The sequence below is a fragment of the Emydura macquarii genome, unplaced genomic scaffold (genome assembly GCF_026122565.2).
Source record: "Emydura macquarii macquarii isolate MOO-44397 ecotype Brisbane River unplaced genomic scaffold, CSIRO-AGI_Emac_v2 contig_2531, whole genome shotgun sequence".
NCBI lineage: Eukaryota > Metazoa > Chordata > Testudines > Chelidae > Emydura > Emydura macquarii.
Window position 1 is genome coordinate 1,451,499 of NW_027132668.1, and position 20,719 is coordinate 1,472,217.

The 20,719-nt window shown below is 39.1% G+C and overlaps 1 protein-coding gene across 1 annotated transcript; it reads right to left on the minus strand.

Moving 5' to 3' along the window:
• Window positions 1-322: 322 nt before the first annotated feature.
• Window positions 323-19,372, minus strand: CREG2 (cellular repressor of E1A stimulated genes 2). Its single transcript, XM_067563514.1, has 4 exons — window positions 18,923-19,372; window positions 16,072-16,241; window positions 3,080-3,193; window positions 323-1,091 (listed from the first exon to the last, which is right to left on the minus strand). The coding sequence occupies exons 1-4, from the start codon at window positions 19,370-19,372 to the stop codon at window positions 944-946; spliced, it is 882 nt and encodes a 293-aa protein (XP_067419615.1). The 3' UTR covers window positions 323-943.
• Between the last annotated feature and the right edge of the window lie 1,347 nt (window positions 19,373-20,719).

Sequence of the window (20,719 nt, forward strand, 5' to 3'; positions counted from 1 at the left end):
TGGCTCCACCATTGGGCTGAACAAGGGACTGGTTATGAAAGTCTATCTCAGGAATGAGTTAATAAAACTGAGAGGAGAGACTGGATGTGAAAAACATAGGACCTTAAGCCCCAGCAAGTAAGTAAATATTACTCCTGTCTCATAATCTAAAACAGGTTTAGTAGAGACTACATTTTTTAAGAAGAATGTTGATACGTGTATTGGGATTATTCTGTGGTGGGTCTAATTTCTTGTTTGACCCTTTAACATGTTTAATCACCCTTGTGCTCGTAAAAGACACTGTGTACTAAATTTGTTTTGTTTGAGCTGTTTGTACTTTGCCATCACAACAGCCAGCAAGGTCCACAATTCCTTCTGTTCAATTTCCGAGCAAAATATTTAATTGGATAATTTGGAAAAGGGTGTGACAAACTTAAATTCCAAAATGAGGATCTTTTCATTAAAAGTATTAAACACAAACTTAAAATGTCTTTTTATAGTTGCAGCTAAGGGTATTTAGCTTAGAACACCTACAAAATGAAACAGCAAGTAGTAATAATACTTCCACAATACACAGCAGTAATTTATTTTTTGTATGGGTCATTTGTTTTTTTGTAAATTGAAATGCCATCTTTAGCATATATTGTAAGTATCACATGAGTGGATGACATTAAAAATCAAAACAGGCAGACCCAAAACATTTTAAAGCAGGATTCAGGAAGGTATAGATCCTGTCTAAAATACCAAGATTGTGTGTTGCATGTAGGATTTACTATCCACGTATCATTTTTAATATAAAGGTCCATATTGGTTTATTAGTATTTGCTTGAAGTAAAAAAAGATGAGGCCTTTCTGAATGCTTTTGAAAAAAATCACTGTGAAATACCCATCTAACAGCATGGTGTTGAGAAAAGTTTTTGGAAAGCAAATATGAAAACTCTGAAGATTTATATTGCGAATCCAATCACTCCTTACTTGGAACTGCTTTGAAATACTCTTCCACTGCAATGGTGGAAACTCCTCCATACCAGTTCTGGAGCCATATGTGCTCAATGTTCATTTTCATAAAGAACCAGTCAAAGTTACGAGGCCACTTCCTCATAACTGGGTGTCTGAAAAGACAAAGAATTCCAAAAAGGTTTGTGAGAATGCACTTCTAGTGGATTTTTTTCTTCAATGCTGTAGTTGCCAACCTTCTTGGGCACCTAGAACAGTTTACTTCAGTAAAACCTGGGCTGTACCAGGCAGCATCGCTATTGATTTGTTCACTCTCACTTGCAAAGAAGCTCGCTCCAAACTTAACTGTGGCAGCAAATAAAAGGGCAGCAATGATACCTGAGAGGCCCCTCATTAATAGGCAGATTTTGCCCAGCCCTTAAACAGGTGGAAAGTGCTGGCAAAGGTCACAAGGGCCTGGATCCATAAAGGGACTTAGGCGTTACAATGTGGAGCGTTGCAGCAACTAACTTTTAGGTACCTAGAAAATCACTAGAACAACAATGACATCCACAAAGCTTGGCTTAGGTGCCTAGGCTAACTATACAACGAATGGGGATAGATAGGTGCCTAAGAATGCAATCCGTAAAAGCAGGAGGCTAGGTAGGGAGTTGTCTAAATTAGCCAATGGGAGATGCTGATGAGAGGGCTGTGTCCCAAGCCCCGCCCTTCTCCCAGAGTTCATCATTTGCCTATTTCTGCTTCCAGTTCACAGCTTGGAATTCTTTCCTGGAGTCAGGCAGTGGCTAAACCACTTCATGTGAAAATGAGTTAGGCAGACACCTGACTCCACACAAAATGTGAGGAAGATGAAGGGGCAATGCTGCCCACCTTATAACTTTGATCTCAGTGGTTAAAGCACTCACCTGGGATATGGGAGACCTGGATTCAATTCCCTTCTCTGTCTGATGGGGGGAAAGATGTGAACAAAGATCTCCCACCTTTCAGGAGACTGCCCTAACTACTGGGATAAAAGTTGAAAGATGGTAGGGGGAGGGGTGGAACCACCACCTCCTGGCAAGATTTTGAATGGGACCTGATCCAGTAGGTGTCCTCTCCGTATGCCTACCAGATTGGGCCCTGCAGGTAAGATCGATGTTCACTATCTATCTTCCCCTGGTTTGTGGATTGCACTGGGGCTTAGATGAAATTGTCCAGATGCCGAGAGTGAGGCAGCACTATGCATGCTCAGAGGTAGAAACTTAGGCACCTTGGAAACTTACACAGTAGAAACTTATGCTCCCACTGAACTTTGGTGCCTATAGAGTTAGGTGGCAGCAGAGTGGGGGTTTTGTGGATCACAGTGGTGCCTAGAACTGGCACCTAAATCTGGGGTTCAGGCACTTACTCACCTTTGTGGATCTGGGCCGAGTTGCCTTCATCCCCTTGCTTGGCTCACTTAAAGGCCTAAAAAAATTGCCATCCTTGGGCTCTGGGGAACCTCAGGACTACTGCTTCCCTAGTCTAGAGTGCATGGCACCTCAAAGGGGATGGAGAAGAGATGGGCCATCATTCTGTCCCCTATCCACTAACCATCACACTTAGCTGGCTGCATGGATGATGTTAAGCTGCACCCCACAAAGCTGTGTAAGTAGCTAGTGTGGCATCTTACTGGAAGCACCCTGAGGCATTCAGGCTGCCTCCTGGATCTCCCTATAGAGCAGTAGAGTTCAACACTGCCCCTTTCTATGGATTGTGCCTAAATGGCACAATCTTGTTTTGTAGCAGGAAGGAAGAGCCAAAAGTGCTAGTCACAGAAACTTCAGATATGTGTACACGTGCTGGTGATAAGGGAATTACCCTTCAAAGTGTAGAAAATCCTTTGTAAATCCTAGAATTATATACAGCAGGTTCTTTCAAAGTGCATCTTTATCACTACTTATCTGGATGGCATATCTGATTCCATCCCAAGAATACAAAGGTAGTCCTAAAGACCTGGATAATTTACTAAGCAGCACTGGGAATTTCAGTCTTACATGCTCTACAACCCAGTAAATAGCAAGCCCGTACTCCTGGGATCCTCAACCAACTGCCCACATCACTCACAATTTAGTCAACTCAAAATTGTAGGTATTACTATATTGCGGAAATATCACATACAGACCTAGAAAACATTGCTTGCTTGGCAAATTCCATTTCCTCTGGCGGTACCATGACCATCTGTCCTGTGAGAGTCAGTCTGGCACACCTTGGATCCTCAGGATCAATTATATTTTTTCTGTACACAGAGAAAATAGATCATGTATAATAGCTTGTTTTCTACAGCAGAGGTCTTTAAGAAGCTATGGATATTGGCTAAATATATTCCATGCTCTGGATGAATATGAGCTCACTGCAAACCTTTGCTCACATGAGTAGTGATATTCCATGGGACTGTTCACGTGGGTGAGGAGTACTCACGTGTACAAGAATTGTAGGTTCAGGCCCAGTATTTGAAGCAAAACAGAGATTCATCTATTTTCTAACCATGCTTTTTAAAATAGATTAATTAGTAGATGATGTCTTTGATCTATTCAAATTGTAATTGTCCTAATCTTTTATGTTGTAAGCTGATTTTCTGTTTTTGTAGATGCCATTCTGTAGCAACAAAAATGTATTAGCCATCCATGCACAGAACCAGACTCAGGATTTTTGTGTAGATCTGCAAAGCAATTTTTTGGTGCCCCACCCAGGCACATCAAACATCATTGATTCCTGTCCACCTTTATCATACCCCCATGTACCAGATTATGAGGAGGATTAGCGAGATGCTTAGCATACACCCAAAACCTAAAAGATTATAAAAATGTATGTGTAAGTAACTTTAGGATTCTTACTCCTAGCCTTCTATTGTAGACCCATCTGCTTGTTCATTTCTACCCTAGTGATTGGTTTACATCACTTTGTTTTCAAAACTATCTGCACGAGGAAAAGAGCTAGAGTCTCACTATTTTTAAAAGGAGAACTCTGATTCTCTGTTACATTTCTAGTTCAAATTTGGGGAGACTCTTGACTGCTCTCCATCTGTCTGTACTGTAATGGCATTTAAAATAAATCAGAAGTGTTAACTATGGGACTGATTCTAAGAACAGCCATACTGGGTCAAAGCAGTGGTCCATATAGCCCAATATCTTGTATCTGACAGTGGCCAGTGCTAGATGCTTCAGAGGTAATGAACAGAACAGGGCAATTTCAGGTGATCCATCTCCTGTCGTCCAATCTCAGCTTCTGGCAATTGGAGTTTTAGGGACACATGGAGCACGGGGTTGGATCCCTGATCATCTTGGTTCTCTGTTACACTGGTGTAAGTGAGAAGTAACTCTATTGATAGCAAAATCATAATAAAACCATTGTAAGGACCTAATTGCACGAGAAGCTGAGTGGCCTCAACTTTCATTGGTTTCAACAAGAGTTGAAACTGCTCAGCTCCTCATAGTGTGAGTTTCTATAATCAGGTCCATCCAAAGACTCATATTAAGAAACAAACATTGCAGTTCTCAGTGTTTTAAACTGAAGAAGCAAACTCCAGTAAATTAAGCCTGATCTGCATGCAGTTTTGCTCATAGATCTTGAATTGAACTCATTAGCCTTCACTGTATATGCAATTTGCCATTACTTTTTTGCTTATAATTCTCAGTATGTTTCTGTTGCATATAGGAAACATATGGCAGTGTTCCTGTATGCAGCTAATTTAACACCTGCAAATTCCCCACAGATGGTAATGAAAAACTGTATAGCCAATTGGATAAAGTGTCTGCTTTTATACATAGGACTAAGAACATAAATATGCTAAAAAATATAATGGGCTAGCATTCAGCTGTGCCCAGTAAGCACTAGGCACAGCTTACAGCATGACTTGCAAAGGTGGAATATGTGGTTCTCTTACCCCCAAGATGGTTTTCTACCTTCCCCAGAATCTTAGAGCAGCCTCCCGAGGAACTGTTATGCTGACTGAGATCACTGCACACTCTGGACATACCTCCTCCCACCCCATCACACCTTCTACATTCAGTGGGGGAAACGGGGAGAGACCAGAGTTGGGGCTAGGATCTAGCTCAAATGTTTTAATTAACATTGTTTTATTTTAAATAAATGACAATCTAGAAATTTTCCAGCAACATTTTTTTAGTACAAACTAAGGAATTAATATTACTCTGAGCACCTGAAAATCTACATTCCCCTGACCAGATTCTGAATTCAGTTATACTAGCATAAACTCACTGAATTCAGTGGATTTACTCCAAATTTACACTGTGTAACACAGATTAGCAGATTAGTTAGACACAAAGTCTAACTTCTGATTTTTTGTGTTTAACCTTAAGATTGCATTAGCATTGTCTTATTTATCTGTTTAATTAGATTAGTTTTAAAAATAAGTGAAAGGAATTTTTAATAAGCAAAGTATGTACTGTAGAAATTCAGTTCAATTAATAAGCTTGTTTCCACCTGCATGCAACCGACTATTTCTTCATTACATGCCCATTGGTGTTTGAAAAGGGAATAAAACAACTGAAAAGTTGATAAGAGCAAATTAGTTTGCAAGTGAATTTGTTTGGTATATCTTACTTATTTGTTGCAAGTTATTTACATGTAGAAGGAATTGATATTTCTTCTGGTTGGAAGGTTATGTTTCATGGGATGGGTGGGAGATTCGATTTGACTATGTGAGTTATATTCAGGAGCTATCAGAAAGCATGTTAGATCCCTCCTCCTAAGTCTTTTAGAATGAAAGAGAAATGTGTACATAAAAAGATCAAATAACTATATCTGTTAATTTTCAGTACTGGCCTACACCAAAAGATATGTACCTCAATATCTAGAATGTTTGAGCTTGTATTTTCTCCTTGGCCTTTTCCTTTGTTTGTAGATTTCACTGTTTTTGTCTCACTGGTTGGGGTGTTACGCTCATTTTCACAGGTGATGAAAAGACTATTACTCTTTGGAACGTTTGGTCAAACTGAAGTTTGTATATTTAAATATTCAGCTGAAGGAGAAGAGGTTTGTTTTGCTGGTAAATCAACAAGCAAATTTTGTGTGAAGATTAAATTGGACAAAATACTGGAAAAGCTGATCAAGGACAGTGACACATCTGAACTTGGTTCACCATGGTATTACATTGTTGGCATGGTTTTATCACTGCCTTTTATCATGATTTTCCATTTCACAGCAGTTAACTTTGTATCCTACTCTTACGTTGACATTGGGATTTTGTCTAATAAAAGGCTTAATGTTCTGAAAGAAGTCTACTTTTGCATTTTCTTTGGTATAGTGTTCCCCTTAAAATGTGATTTTTTTTTTTTCTTTTTTTAAACCCATATACAGTCACTAAAATGGTAGCTAGCACAGTTCTAGCTCTAATGCGGACAGGTCCTGTGTTTTCAGTGTGTTATTGGTGCAGCTGATGTAAATCTGGGACTTGCTGCCGAGAAATAGCGGCATGTACGAAGTGAACCAGTGGCCTCTCCTCATTAATAAACTCCTTGTGCACATTAGTGGATATGTAGATATACATTTACTAATGGTTTCTTGCCTTCTGTATAAAAACATACACATTCAGTCCTCAGGTCCATCTTAGCTTTGTGTAGTACAAGACTGAGTGAGAAGGTAAAAGTAGCTCTATGTCTGTGACACAGAGGCCCCTTGTTGGTTCACCATTCCTATGTCAGCAACACCTGTCAGGCCTGACACTCACTACACCTAATACTATTTTCATGATATATACCCAAAAGGTGGCATGTAATATATCATTGAATACGAATAACTCGCTGATCACTAAAATTCTAGCATGATGTATTTATAGGATGTGTACAAAGAGTTATAAATGTGCACCAAAATTATGTTCTTAAAATGTGTTTGGCAAACAATGCATTAGCCCACTCTGTCCTAGACAAAGGTATGTGTATTGCTTGTCCGATCAGCCTGGTCATCGGGAACTGACAGTGAAGCTACAATTTACATAAAAGGTAAACAAAGCTATCAAACTATCCACAGGGGGGGAGAGCCTCAAGTGTAAAGAGAGGTCTGAACTTCACGTGATGAGCAATTGACTGAACTGATTTATACACTATTACTGTATTATAAAAGCATATAAAGTAATTTTTATGAAATCCTGTGACACGCTGGTGATTAATATACTTGTGAAATGTATGCATTAACACAATATGTGGAATTATTGATATTTACTGATATGCTTTAAAGTCTGTGACAAGACACAATGAGAAATAGGTTTTCACACACAGCAGAGAAAAGGTAGCTATCTACCTGTCTCCAATATAAATTAAGCAGTGTGGAATCAAAACAGCAGAAGGCCTACTTACATACGAATAAACATGAGGGATGGAGACTGCACTCTCAGGAAGCCTTCCTGCATCTTGAAGCAGGGTCAGTGAACTTTGGGAAGACAGCCTGGTATCTACACTCCATCAGGAGAGAGAAGCTTTGTCTGGACTTAGTTTTCAAAGAATATAGTTCAAAGATTTACTGGACTATAAAAAGAAAGGGAAGAGAATTTCATATTTATCCATCACCAGTAGGATTAAAGGGGTCAGACCTCTGGAAATCACAGAATGTTGGATCCTTCAACCAAAGGGTTTAAAGTATCTGGGAACTGAATATGGATGAGAAACCTGCTTAGGCAAAGATTGTAACTTGCTGAAATTAAGTTTTGGTCTCAGATGTATATTTTTACTTTTGTTTGTCTGTAACCATTTCTGTTTTTATTCCTTATACTTGCTATCTCTTAAGCCTATGACTTTTTGTTTAACAAACTTGTTTTACTTTTGCTATAAGTCAATTCAGTGCTGTGATTGAAATAGAGAGTGTTTGTCAACCCCCCGTTAAATTAATGAATTGCAGTGTATTTTCTTTTTAAAGGAGCAATGAACTTAGTAACTTCTGTGAGTGTTCAGTAAGGGGGCTGGATGCTGCAGGGAGATGTCCCTGGGGAACTCAGGCATTGGGGTTCAGAATTTGTTACTCTGGCTGGGAGGCTGAGATTGGTAGAGTCCTGAAGAGTTTGCTGGCCAGGCAGACAAACTGGTCTGTCAAGGAGTTGTCACCCATCTTAACAGTAGCAAAATTCTCACTTGCTGAGACTGAGAGGAGTACACAGTAACTCACAAGTCTGGGAACTGCCACAGATTGTCACAGAGGCAGGTGATTTTGGGGCAATTTTGGACTGAGAGGGTTTTGGGGGTCACTGCAAAATAACAGCTGTGGAAGCCAGGCTGTGGCCTGCATTCTTGTATGCAGGCTGTTGGTGTCAGGGCTGTGAGCTACTGCAGCACAGCATTGAAGGCATCCAGAGTTCCAGGGCAGGTGGTGACACAACCTCTTAGTGGTCTGGATTGAACCCCAATCATCACCACATATTTGGGAAAGGAGACAAAGGAACAAAGATGGACACTATTTACATAAACAGATACACACACCTTGTTAAAGAGATTAAACAAAGTCAGACTAAAATGGAATAAGACAGAGCTTATGCATTTTATTAGAGATACAATATCGGGTGCACATTGTGTTAGAGAGGTTATCTTAATTATTCAACAGGTTTGAGGAGACGAAAGAATTGATTTGCCCAGTTTTGCTGTTGCTGGTGGGCAAACCATGCATTCAACACTTGATTGTGGTCAGCCAGTTGTTTATATTAAGCAGGGAGAGAGCTGCACGCAAACACATTCACTTCATTCCAGTCCTACAGAAAGGACCCATATCTCCTTTAAGCACTAAAAGAAGCTGTCACTTTTGATCATCTTATGGCAAAAACTATATTCTGATGAATATCTCTAACAATTACACAATGCTCTGAGGTGCACATGAACAAATATTTTCATTTTCCACACATTTCACTCCATTCCATTTCCACCCATGTTGGGTCATGGTTCAAAAATGACTCAGAATAAAGAGTGCCAAGAGTACTTATTAAAATATTTACTTGCACAAGTGTACAACCAACACCAGTCCCTGCAGTCATCTCCTGAGTTTTAATTGAAGAATTCCCATCCAAAAATTAGCTAGGTCCAGATCTGACAAAATTGTAATCATAGTGGCATAGCTACATTGACACCCAACAAAACAGAGCTTTTGTTAGGGGTAAATTCCAAAATTGAGGGCCTTGCCTTCACTAATAATGTTCTGTCTCTTGCGCCCAGACATCATGCACCCATAGGATTCTGTTTTCTAAAATCTACCGGAGGAAATACGCCATCAGATAATTACCATAGTTGTGTATTGAAACACACAGCACTTTGATTTTATGTTTAGAAAAGCACAAGTTTTGTGCCTTATAAATGCCATCCATGGCTCATAATTCAACACTGAAGGATCTGAAATAGTAAGTACGTATTAGCATTACTAATCTGTGTGGTATGAACGTCAGACAAAATCTCTATTGAAAGCAAAATTCATAATCTGAAAAGCTGCTGCTGGCCTTTGGCTTCATACTACTGCCCTGCCTTGCCCCTGATTTTGACAAAAAGAATGTTCTTTTTCATTCTTCCTTCAAAGAGAGTTAAAAGGGATCTTTATTTTTGGATGTAGAGTCTTCCATTTCAGATCAAAAGACTGTCCTGAGGTTAAAGAAAAGAATGAAAAAATGGCTTTTTTGTATAGAATTGATTTCTGTGTTTGGTTGTATGCCCATTCTAGTTTGGTGTAGATCACCCACAGTTCCTAGAAGAACTTCCTCCCTAGACTGTTTTTCTTACAACTTGTTAAGTGTTCTCAGTGTGCTTGACTGTCTTCGTTTATATAAATAGCAAATTTCAGTGGCTGAATGACTAATGGTATGTAACCTATTATTTAAATCAGCATCTGTAGAATATGACTAGAGGATAGCTAACATAAAGGCTGATTTTTTTAAAAAGCTCCAGAGGTGATCCTGGCAATTATAATTCAGGAAGTCTAACTTCAGTACCAGGCAAATTGGCTGAAACTATAATAAAAAACAGAATTATCAGTCGCATAGAGGAACACAATATGTTAGAGAAGAGTCAACTTGGCTTTTGTATAGGAAAATTGTGCCTCACCAATCTATTAGAATTCTTTGAGGGTGTCAACAAACGTGGGCAAGGGTGACAGTGTACTTCGACTTTTCAAAAGTCTTTGACAAGGTCCCTCACCGAAGACTATTAAACAAAGAAGTCAGTCATGGGATAAGAGGGAAGGCCTCTCATGGCTCAGTAACTGGTTAAAATATAATAAATAAATAAATAGGACTAAATGGTCAGTTTTCACAGTGGAAAGAGCTAAATAGTGGGGTTTCCAAGGATCTGTATTGGGACCTGTGCTGTTCAACATATTCAACAGATTAATAAATGATCTGGAAAAAGGGGTAAACAATGAGTTGGCAAAGTTTTCAGATGATACAAAATTACTTAAAATAGTTAATTCCAAAGCTGACTGTGAAAAGTTTCAAAGAGATCTCACAAAACTGAATGACTGGTCAAGAAAAGGGCAGATTAAATTCAATGTTGATAAATGTAAAGTAATGCACATTGGAAAACATAATTCCAGCTATACATACAAAATGATGGGGTCTAAATTAGCTGTTGCCATTTAAGAAAGAAATCTTGTCATCATTGTGGATAGTTCTCTGAAAACATCTGCTCAATGTGCAGCGGCAGTCAAAACAGCTAATAGAATGTTAGGAACCATTAGAAAAGAGCTAGATAATAAGACAGAAAATATCATAATGACACTATATAAATCCATGGTACGCCCACACCCTGAATACTGTGTGCAGTTCTGATTGCCCCATCTTAAAAAAAGATATAATTGGACAAAGTACAGAAAAGGGCAACAGAAATGATTAGGGGGTATGGAACAGCTTCTATATGAGGAGAGATTAATAAAACTGAGACTGTTTAACTTAGAAAAGAGCCAGCTGGGGGGGGGGGGGAGAGAGTGAATAGGGGAGTAGTATTTCCCCTTCACATAGCACAAGAACCAGGGGGTCACCAATGAAATTAGTAGGCAGCAGGTTTAAAACAATCATAAAAATGCACAGTCAATCTATGAAACTCATTGCCAGGGGATGTTGTGAAGGCCAGAAGTATAACTGGGTTGAAAAAAGAATTAAAAAAATCATGGAGGACAGGTCAGTCAACGGCTACTAGCCAAGATGGTCAGGAACACAGCCTCATGGGCTGGGTGTCCCTGAACCTCCTCCCAGAAGCTGGCACTGGATGACAAGAGATGGATCATAATTCCCTATTGTGTTCATTCACTCTGAAGTGTCTGGCACCAGCCACTGTTGGAAGACAGGATACTGAATGAGACAGACCATTGGTTTGACTCAGTATGGTCATTCTTAAGGTTTTATGTACTACGTGATTAAGCTGTGAATGTTGACTGGCACAGCTATAGCCAATTTTATCATAACAATCAACAGGCTCCTGAAAAAAGCACCATGTAGTTTCAGTAAACACAGAGAAAGAAACAGACCCCGGTGTACTAGACTGGAATTTTCTAAAGTTGGTTATTTAAGTAAAAAGAAAAAAGACAACAATAATTTAGAGCTATATTGTGTGTGCTGCGTGGTGATGATAATAGGTTTCATGTTTAACTTTCTAATTCAGTATGTGTTTGCTGGATTTTTAAATATGGATTTTGCCGTAACAGTTACTGAAGTGTTTATCCTGTATGTGACTAAAGAAGGACAACATAAATACTAGAAAGGTAAAGCTGTTCCTGTGCCACAAAAATGGGCTCTGAATCTAAACTTCTGCAAAGTTCAGAGGTGTTTGGATTCAGGGTGTCTGTGCAGGCCCATCTTTAGCTAACACATTTGCCTTTCATTTCGCTTTTATAATTTTTCTTACTGTATTTACTAACTGTCAGATATTTAGACTGAAATCAGGGTTTGCCTGAAGGCGTAATGCTGAATTTGTGGCATTACATTCCTTTTCATGTTAACAGACTCTGACCTCACAAATACGGGATTATGTGGATCAAACAGAAGGCTTGTTCAAAACACCATCATCTGACATAATGGTAAAAGGAAAACAAAAACTGTGATTGACCTAGTAAATTGGTTTTTGTCAGAATGTTCTTTTCACTTTTTTTCCCCGGGTGGAAGTCTGTCTGTGAAGGAAAGTTCTGTAACTACTACTACTTTAGGAGGTCAGTGTCAGACCCTGCTCCGGCACACACCTTTTCATGTGCTTAACTTGACTTCTGTGGGACTACTCACACGCTTAAAGTTAAGCATATGTGTAGGTGTGTGCATGATTGGGTAATAGTGAGGCCTGGTACTTTGCTAAGTGAGAGAAATGCTCTGAGCAGCTCATGTGTCAGGCATAATTTTGAACAATGGTATTTTGGGTTTGTTTTTTGCTTCTTAATCTAAGGTCCAAACCACTAAATGCTGCGGGAACAGGATTGGGCCCTTTCTCTTTTTCTGGAAAGTGGGCTATTACATATCAATTTGTTCCAGGAATGGCTTTTTGCCATTTCAGTTTTCTTCCCTCTTCTTCCCACTTACTGCCCCCCTTCAGAATAACACCTACCCTTCAACTGGCATCCTCTGAAGCTACTTGTTAACGTTATTCCACGGACTGGCCATCAGGGAGTGCTCTAAAAGCAATGCAGCCTGTATCCTTCTGGGAAGTGGAAATCTTTTTATCAGTGATGAGGAATCTAAATTATAAGCACAAAATCATGATGTACTGCTATTAGCCCCTACTAAGATGGTGTCATTTCCCTCATTCTTTCATTAGTAGAAGTTTTGTTTCTGTTGTTAGTTTAAGTTTGGGTTTTTCATATTCTCTTCCCAACTGATTAGACATAAGGCTGCGAAATCAATAAGTTAGATACCAGTCTAACATGTGAACACACCTGTCACCTGACACTCGTTAGATATAGAAAGTCTATTAAAATGCTGACAGTGTTTTGTTTCTAAAGCCAGAGATTTATTTAGTGTAGAATAACTCAGAAGTATTCCTTAGCCGGGTGCCAACTATTCCTAAGAGTTTTGATTGCAGGCATCAATCAGTTTTCAAGTTTTCTTTAGTTTTCTAACTTGGGGTTATGTATATAGTCTAATAGAATTCTGCATGCAGACAAGCTGCAGGACTAAATTCATTGCTGGCATAAGTTGGCACAGCCTTTCTCATGGAATCCACTATTTGTTTAGCTTTTTTGTATAATCGTTCCTCAGTTCTAACGTGAATGATACCCTTGACTGAGACAACTTCTGTGCAAGATACTGCATATTAAATATACAATGGAACTTTCTTATGCAAAAAATAGGCATTCATCTCAATATTTTGCTAGCAGTGGAGAGAAACGCTGAGCTGACAGACATTGTAGGCTATGCTGGGCTAGTAGATCTTGCCTCTGAGATGGAGAGTGGGTTGCAGGGAAGAAAACTTCCTGCACATAAAACAATTTACCCACTTAAAATCTTGCACTGAGAAATGTAGGCCCTAACCTTCTGAAGATACTACCTTTGGGGGTTGTGCTGCTTGCTTTGAGATCACTGAGACACTTCAGCTGCACAGATACTGGTCTGCTCTCTGCTGTTAGCACAGTCCTTATACTGCAGACATACACAGCAGAGGAGTTTGGAATGCCAGCTGCAGACGGGCCTATGCTATGGTGGTGTCACCAACAGCATGGTTGATACTGGAGTTAGTACTGGGAGAACACAAGAGGGCCCAGTGGCCTCTGAAGTGACCCCGTGTGGCAGATCTGTGCAGCAGTATCCAAGGTATTACTTATTTTAATTTCTAACTTTTAGGGATCTGGAGAAAACTTTAGAAACGTGAAGTGAATGTTAGCCAATGCAGTGGTGCATCTGAAGACAGTCCTAAGCAACAGCTTTGAATAGATGTGTACTGTCTTGGTCAGCTCAACTGGGTAATGACTTTGAAACCGAACAATAACAATTTAATACCAGCAACTTTTTCATGGCCAGTGAGATTACACAAATATCTCTGTACTTATTACTCATGAGATGCAGTGGCAGATGTGGAGGTGGAGGCAACAGCCAGCTGCTGTCAAGATTTGCTTTTCCAGCCCAAAAGGTGAAGTCATCTTTGACCCTGCTCACAGAGGGAAGGGAAAAGAAAGAATTATCCGCTTTCATTGCCCAAATTCCCAACTGCCTCCTGGGTGCAAAACCCCCTAGAAAACCTTTCGCGCCTTCCTAGTACCAAAAACCCCAGTGGCGACTCATCAGCTTCCAAACTTTCCCATTTCCCCTCACAACTTGTCCATTGCAGTTTGGCGTTGTTAATACTAAATCTGCGCAAATGCGTAACTTAAAAAATATTCTAAATAAATAATGCAAGGAATGCTAAAGCGATTGGAATATTTATGTTCCTATTTAATGCAATAGCAACATCAACATTTTAATTTACTTGCAGCTGACACTGAACTTTAAGTTTGCCACAAAATTCAGCACCAGAGTGCTACAGACACCAGGGAGCCCTGCTGCAAAATTTCAGTTCTGCTGGCTGCAGATTATACAAGGCCTTGGTCATAAGTGAGAGCAGCTTCTGGAGGATCAACATTAAAAGGAAAATGTCAGAGGTTAGTTTTAGTCCCTCAAATAACTAATAGTTACTAAATAAGAATATAGTAAACATGAAGTTTCAATATTTCTATAAGCTGTCAATAGACTTTCTGACTGCTGTCTATGGACTGATATGTCCCCAGCAGGTGGCTAAGTCTGATGATGTCAGCTGCTAAACATAAAACCAAGGTTTTAAAAAAATGTTAGGGTCCTAAGTCCATACAAAGTTAGGGTCCTAAGTCCATATTTAGGACCTAAATTAGTGGCCTGATTTTCAGAACTGCTGATCACCAGCAGCTCCCATTGCCATCAATGGGAGCTGCTGGATGTCCAGTGATTGTCTCTGAAAATTAGGCCACTTATTTAGGTGTTATGAGACAGAAACCTAATTTTAGGCCTTGTCCACTCTAGCACTTATGCCGGCAAAACTTTTGTCATACATAAGTTTCTCCGGCATCAGCGCTTGTGCGGACAGCACTATGTGGGTGGGAGCGTGTCTCCCACCGGCATGGCTACCACCACTTGTTTAGGTGATTTTATTATGGTGGCGGGAGAGCTCTCACCTGCTCTTACAGCAGCACAGCTGCACCAGTATAGCTGTGCCTCTGTAAATTTTAAGTGTAGACTAGCTCTTAGTCATCAAGTTTTGAAATGCTTGGTCAAGATATTCAGCTTATTCTTTGAGTGCATGAGAAGGTTGGTGGAGTGAGAATGATACATTTTGCTATTCCTTTGAAAAAGATTTTATTCTGATATGTACAAATTTAAAATGATTAATTAAAAAAAAAAATCAAACATTTTTAAAGAAAGGATAAAGCTATCCTAACAGAGACTTTAAAATTTTCCTGACTTCCTTATGCTTTCAAAGGGTGAGCTACGTTTTCTCTATCTTAACCTCCATCAGGCCATCAAGATGAAAGCCTCCTCTTTGACTGTGAAGATGTTGTATTTAAAACACTAAAACCCTTTTAATGATATTAGACCAATTCATGCCCTCTGAAAGTAGCTGTAATTCCACTGAAGTCAGTGAGGTTGCACATTGGTTCTGAAGATGTCTCTTACTCTTTGTAGTTAGATGTAGATATTAGAATATACTTTGTAGTTTAGCTTTCCTTTATGAGATTGTGCTGACACATTTCTCTTATAATATAAAACAAACCTGAGTAGATTCTAGCTTATACTGCGGGTCAAAATAACTTCCTTCCAAGCCCAGAAGTGGGAACCTGCCAGGGTGGCATAAAGTCACCATTGTTCCCCCTTCGTGTCATATGTAAGGATCAGGGATCTTTGGATCAGACTTAAGCATCTAACATTAGGAACACAAAAATAAAAGTACTCAAAATTAGAGATCACTTTTTGAAATTTTAGGCCTAAAGGAATTGTCCAAAACCAGAATGCGTATTTGTCAAAGCTGTGATTGCAATCCAGGATTTCTTGGCTCCTGTTTCTATGCTTAGACCATGTGTCTGCCTGCATTTCTTCAATTTAACCAAAAGTATTACAAAATAATCTTGTATTCACAACACAGAAACTTAAATGCTAACAAAAATCAATTTGTTTTCATTGACTGCTATGTCAGAAAGACAGACTGTTGGTACCTGCAGAAATCTCCTTCTGCCTCTGGCAATGTCAGTGAAGCCACAGAGTTCTTCATTAGATCTGTCACAGTGTTGTCCTTTGAAGTCACATAAAAGAAAGGTATTCCAGTGCTGTTACTGATGGGCCCATCACTGACTAGTAAACAATTCCCAAATGGTACACCTTGGATCTGAGAAAATCCAGACAATTAACACTTTAAAACTTTGCACTTATACATTGTACAAAGATGGGCACTTGCCCAATGTCATTAGCAGAAATGGGAATAGAATCAGTTGTTCTGGATCCCAGTTTCCATTCTCACCAATAGACCACACTGTCTTCTAAATTCAATTTACTTATCATACTGCTATGGCAACAAATCTCTCTTTCTCTCTCCATGGTGATATGGAGAACTTCTTTTCTTTGTGTATTGCCAACCATTTAAAAGAAACTAACAAGTACAAATATGTGTATGCATTAAAAAACAATCATCTGCACCAGACAGCACTGATGTCTTTTCACAGGAATCTAAAAGGATTTGTATTCCAATTCAGATTTTGATTCAGTCTTATTTTGGCCCCCTCTGCACTGAGCTTTGAACTTTGCTTTGGAATGTGGCCACATTGGCTGGCCAAACTATATTAGAAACCATTTTAGCTAGAGCTAAATTTAAGCACAGTTCCAGAGACTATTTAACAATTCAGCATGGATAGGGTCTATACACCGTCCAACCCCCAATCAGTAGCAAAACTTCCATTGACTTTCATGGGCACAGGAGCAGGCCCTAATGGGGCAAATTTTCAGAAGTTCACCCTGACTTGCACATGCACAATGGACATTCCATGTGCAAAAATGTGCATCCACTTTTGGAAAGGTGAGCCTGTGCGTGTAGCTCTAGTACCTAAGAATGACAAAGGATAATTTTCTCTTCAACAGGTGATAATTGTACCATGTCTCTCATCCCATTAGAAATCACAGTAGCAGATCTAGATCTGGTATGGGTTTGGGGTTTTTTTTGGTTTTGTTTATTTTTAATATATCCTCAGATATGTAATTTCAAGTGGCCAATTAGATATTAAAAATAACAATCCAATATATTGAGCTAATTCAATATAACCAATGCATTTTTGTAAGAAAACTAAGCTAAGCATGAATACTTACTGAGAAAACCCTGCGTGATATTAACCTACATCCCTTTTTCCATTTTTTAATGTTTTAATGTTTATATACAGTCCATACTGCCAATGATAAAAGGTATTTTTATGCAGACACATAACTTGGAAACCAACCAATCTTAAGAATAATAAAATAAAAAAACAGCAGCTGTCAATTGCACTAGAAATTTCAATCACTTAGGTTTGAGTCTTTCATACATAGTTAACTTTACAGTTCACATTCAAAAAAGGAACTGTCAGCCTAGGCCACATAACTCAAAATACACAGTAGAGACATCACACCTATGAATTACAAGTTTTATTATAAATCCATTTTTCAGTATTACTTATGTATTATAATTATAGGCAGCAAACTGCACATATTGTATTAAGACTGTAATTCCATCAAAGGTTTCTGCTAAGAGTATAAACCATAAGAGTTAAGATCATATGATTTAATAGAGTATTTGGAATCCTGAACTGGAATTAAAGATTTCAAGAGTACAAGTGGGAATATTTTATGAATGCTATTTTTCTAGTTTCTGACACTTTGCATTTCACAATCACATAAACTGCCAGGCAGCTGCTCCTTTAATAAATTTCTCCAGAAGTTTTACTGGCTGCTAACTTTTACTTTCTTTCTTATTTTTTTTTTTTTAAATAGGACTAAAAAAATTAACCCCTAATTTGTGGACATTTTTAACAAGAGAATTAATGTCAAACTCAACTTTCCTGTGGGTCAATATTACTGAAAGCTATGTATAATTCAAATCTTCCTTTTTTAAAAAGAGAGTATTTTATAGCTGGAAAAATAATGGCCCAGATTCTGCACAGGTGGGCCAGCTGCTCAGCATCACACCACTGATAAAATAGCCCTGAAGTGGATGCAGCTGATCAAGATAAGATCACCCCCATATAGACAAATCTTCAAGGGCCATAGAGCCAGTGCAGCAGTTTCCACCCTCACCCCACAGCTAGTGTGGAGAGCGTAGCTGAAGCAACTGGGGCACAGCTGGCATACCTGCTGATCCCTGGCTACTGTATCAGCCCCCTGGGGTTGTTGACAGCTAGCATTAGTTAGAGCAGGCTTTGGGCTGCTCTGTATTATGCTGTGGGACCAGTTGGACACACAGCCAGCCCAGGATTGGGGGGACACAAAGGCCTCCTTCCATGAGCTGTATTGTGTGCTCCTTGGCCTCAACAGAAGATCTAGTCCAATGTTTTTTCTCTTCTTTTTCTGCATCTTGCCAGGAGGTGCTGTTCTTTAGCATCTCTCTTCCATTGTACTATAAGCATGATTTCTATTCCTAGATAACTAGCAAAGAAGGAAAGCTGTAAACGTTGCTAAATATGTGGCACAAGCACTGTATTTTTAGAGGCTGATTAAATAATATTATTGACAGCTTTTATTATTTACTCTGCATATTGTGTAGCTGACATCACTACTGGTTGATTATAAGACAGTAACTATTGTTCTCTACAACAGTGCTGGGTTGATACTATGTAGTTTTGCATTATAATAAATTGTCAATGCTAGTAAATAATGTGTGTAATTTATATAAGAAATGCTTTCTCAAAACAGATTATTTACTGCCTTTTACAGAACAATAAAATACAAGCAATCAATCTGCAAGCCCTTTCCCGTTGTTAGTGGGTAAATAAGTCTAGTATTAAAAGAGAATGCTCAGTTTCTAGCAGAGGATGTGACTTACGGTACCTTTTCCTGTGAGGACTCGGTAGCCAAGAAGCCCCAGCTGTTGTAATGGGTCAGGAAACGGGCAGTTCTGATTGCCTGCTCCTGAGGCGTAATGCTGTCTGTCCCTTTGACACCCTCTCTCCTGTAGGAAAACATCCTAGAAGGAGAGGAGATTTGCTTGGATCTCCCAGCCACTGGCCTTGTCATTTCCCCATCTTCTTTGTAAACAGAGGCCGGGTATCTCTGCTTCCAGATGCTAGTAGTATCTTCCAGAAGTGCAGGGAGAGCCTCCTCGTTTGAAGAGCTGTCCAGTTCTTCATCCACCTCATTGGTAACTGACCACGAAACCGAGTTGACTATCACATACCCCCAAGCAGGAGACAGCATTACACTGCACCGAAGAACCCAGGAAAGCCAGGCTATTGGCGTAGTTCTCTTCCTCAGCTGTACTTGACAGCAGCACACAGACATTTTGTAATAAACACTCCACGCTAAGATCCACACTGATTCTTGCAAAGCCTGAACCTTTGGAATGATAGCAGCACCCTCCTGTGGTGAAAGCTGGCTCAGAGCTGGATTAGATTGAGTTTACACTCTTGCTACAGCATCAACATCCAGTAGAATCTCCCTGCATAGAAACTCAACCCTGCCACCTGAAACAAAAGCTTAGGTAATATTGCTAAACGAAAGAATTTGGCTAGAAAAATGGTTCAGCTTCAAAGTCTGTGGCAAGAGAGTGTACTGAACATACAAGAAATGTATTATAATGGCCACAAAATAATGCTTCTCTGTCAAAAGTCTGGCAATGAACTGTGAAGGGATGCAATCACTTCAATTATGCCAAATGGACTGTCTTCACTTACTAGCTCTCTCCTCCCCTTCACCATACACTATGCCCCCTCGCTATGTTCTAAACTGATTTGTTGGATAGCTGCAAAGGAAATAATATTTTATATATTTAATCTAGACTAAAGAGTTAAAAGCTAATTTAGTCCCACATGCAGTAGCGTTTGTCAGAACTCCACACACAGTAAATTACTTGAATAATAAGATATTTTTATGAAAAAGATAAAAGTTATCTTTGAGATTATGGAATGTGCTGAATGCATGAGGCCAAATTTTCCGTTGATTTACATCCCAGGTAATCCCATTGATTTAGTGGAATTTTACTAGATTAGTGTAGAAACTGACCTACCTTTTAAGATTTCTATATATATATCCCTTGTTAGGTGTTTACCAACCAAGGCCCTGACACTGCAAAGATTAAGTACATGCATAATTTTATGCACTATGAGTAGTCCTATTAAGTACAGGCATAAATCTTTGCAGGATTGGAGCTCAATCTTTGTACTTTATTTTTAAAGTAATAGCATACCATTTGTTAGCATTATACCACATTGGAAGTAGACTCTTTGCTAAGGCAATGGATTTTTACTATCTCTTAGCAATGTGTTCTTAACTTTTCATTGTATTTGTGCAACTTATTAAAGGGGGCAAATTTAAGTTTGGGCAAGGAGGTGTAATTCTCATGAGAGACTTTTCCTTTCATTAGAGACTCAAGATACATTTTATAGGTCCCAGTCTCTTACAGTATTGAAGCGTGGATGTCCCTGTTTAGAGCTTAAGTTTGGCCTCTTGTTCTATTACATGATGAACTGCCTTGTGAGAATCTGTGGCACTTCCAATCTCGAATGTGAATTTTTATAAATAAAAATGAACTGAAAGCACTTGAACTATTAAGTCTTTTTCATATAAGGGATGTGGTGCCATTTATCATAGACTCACAGAGCTGCAATATTTCATCTTCATTTACAAGCA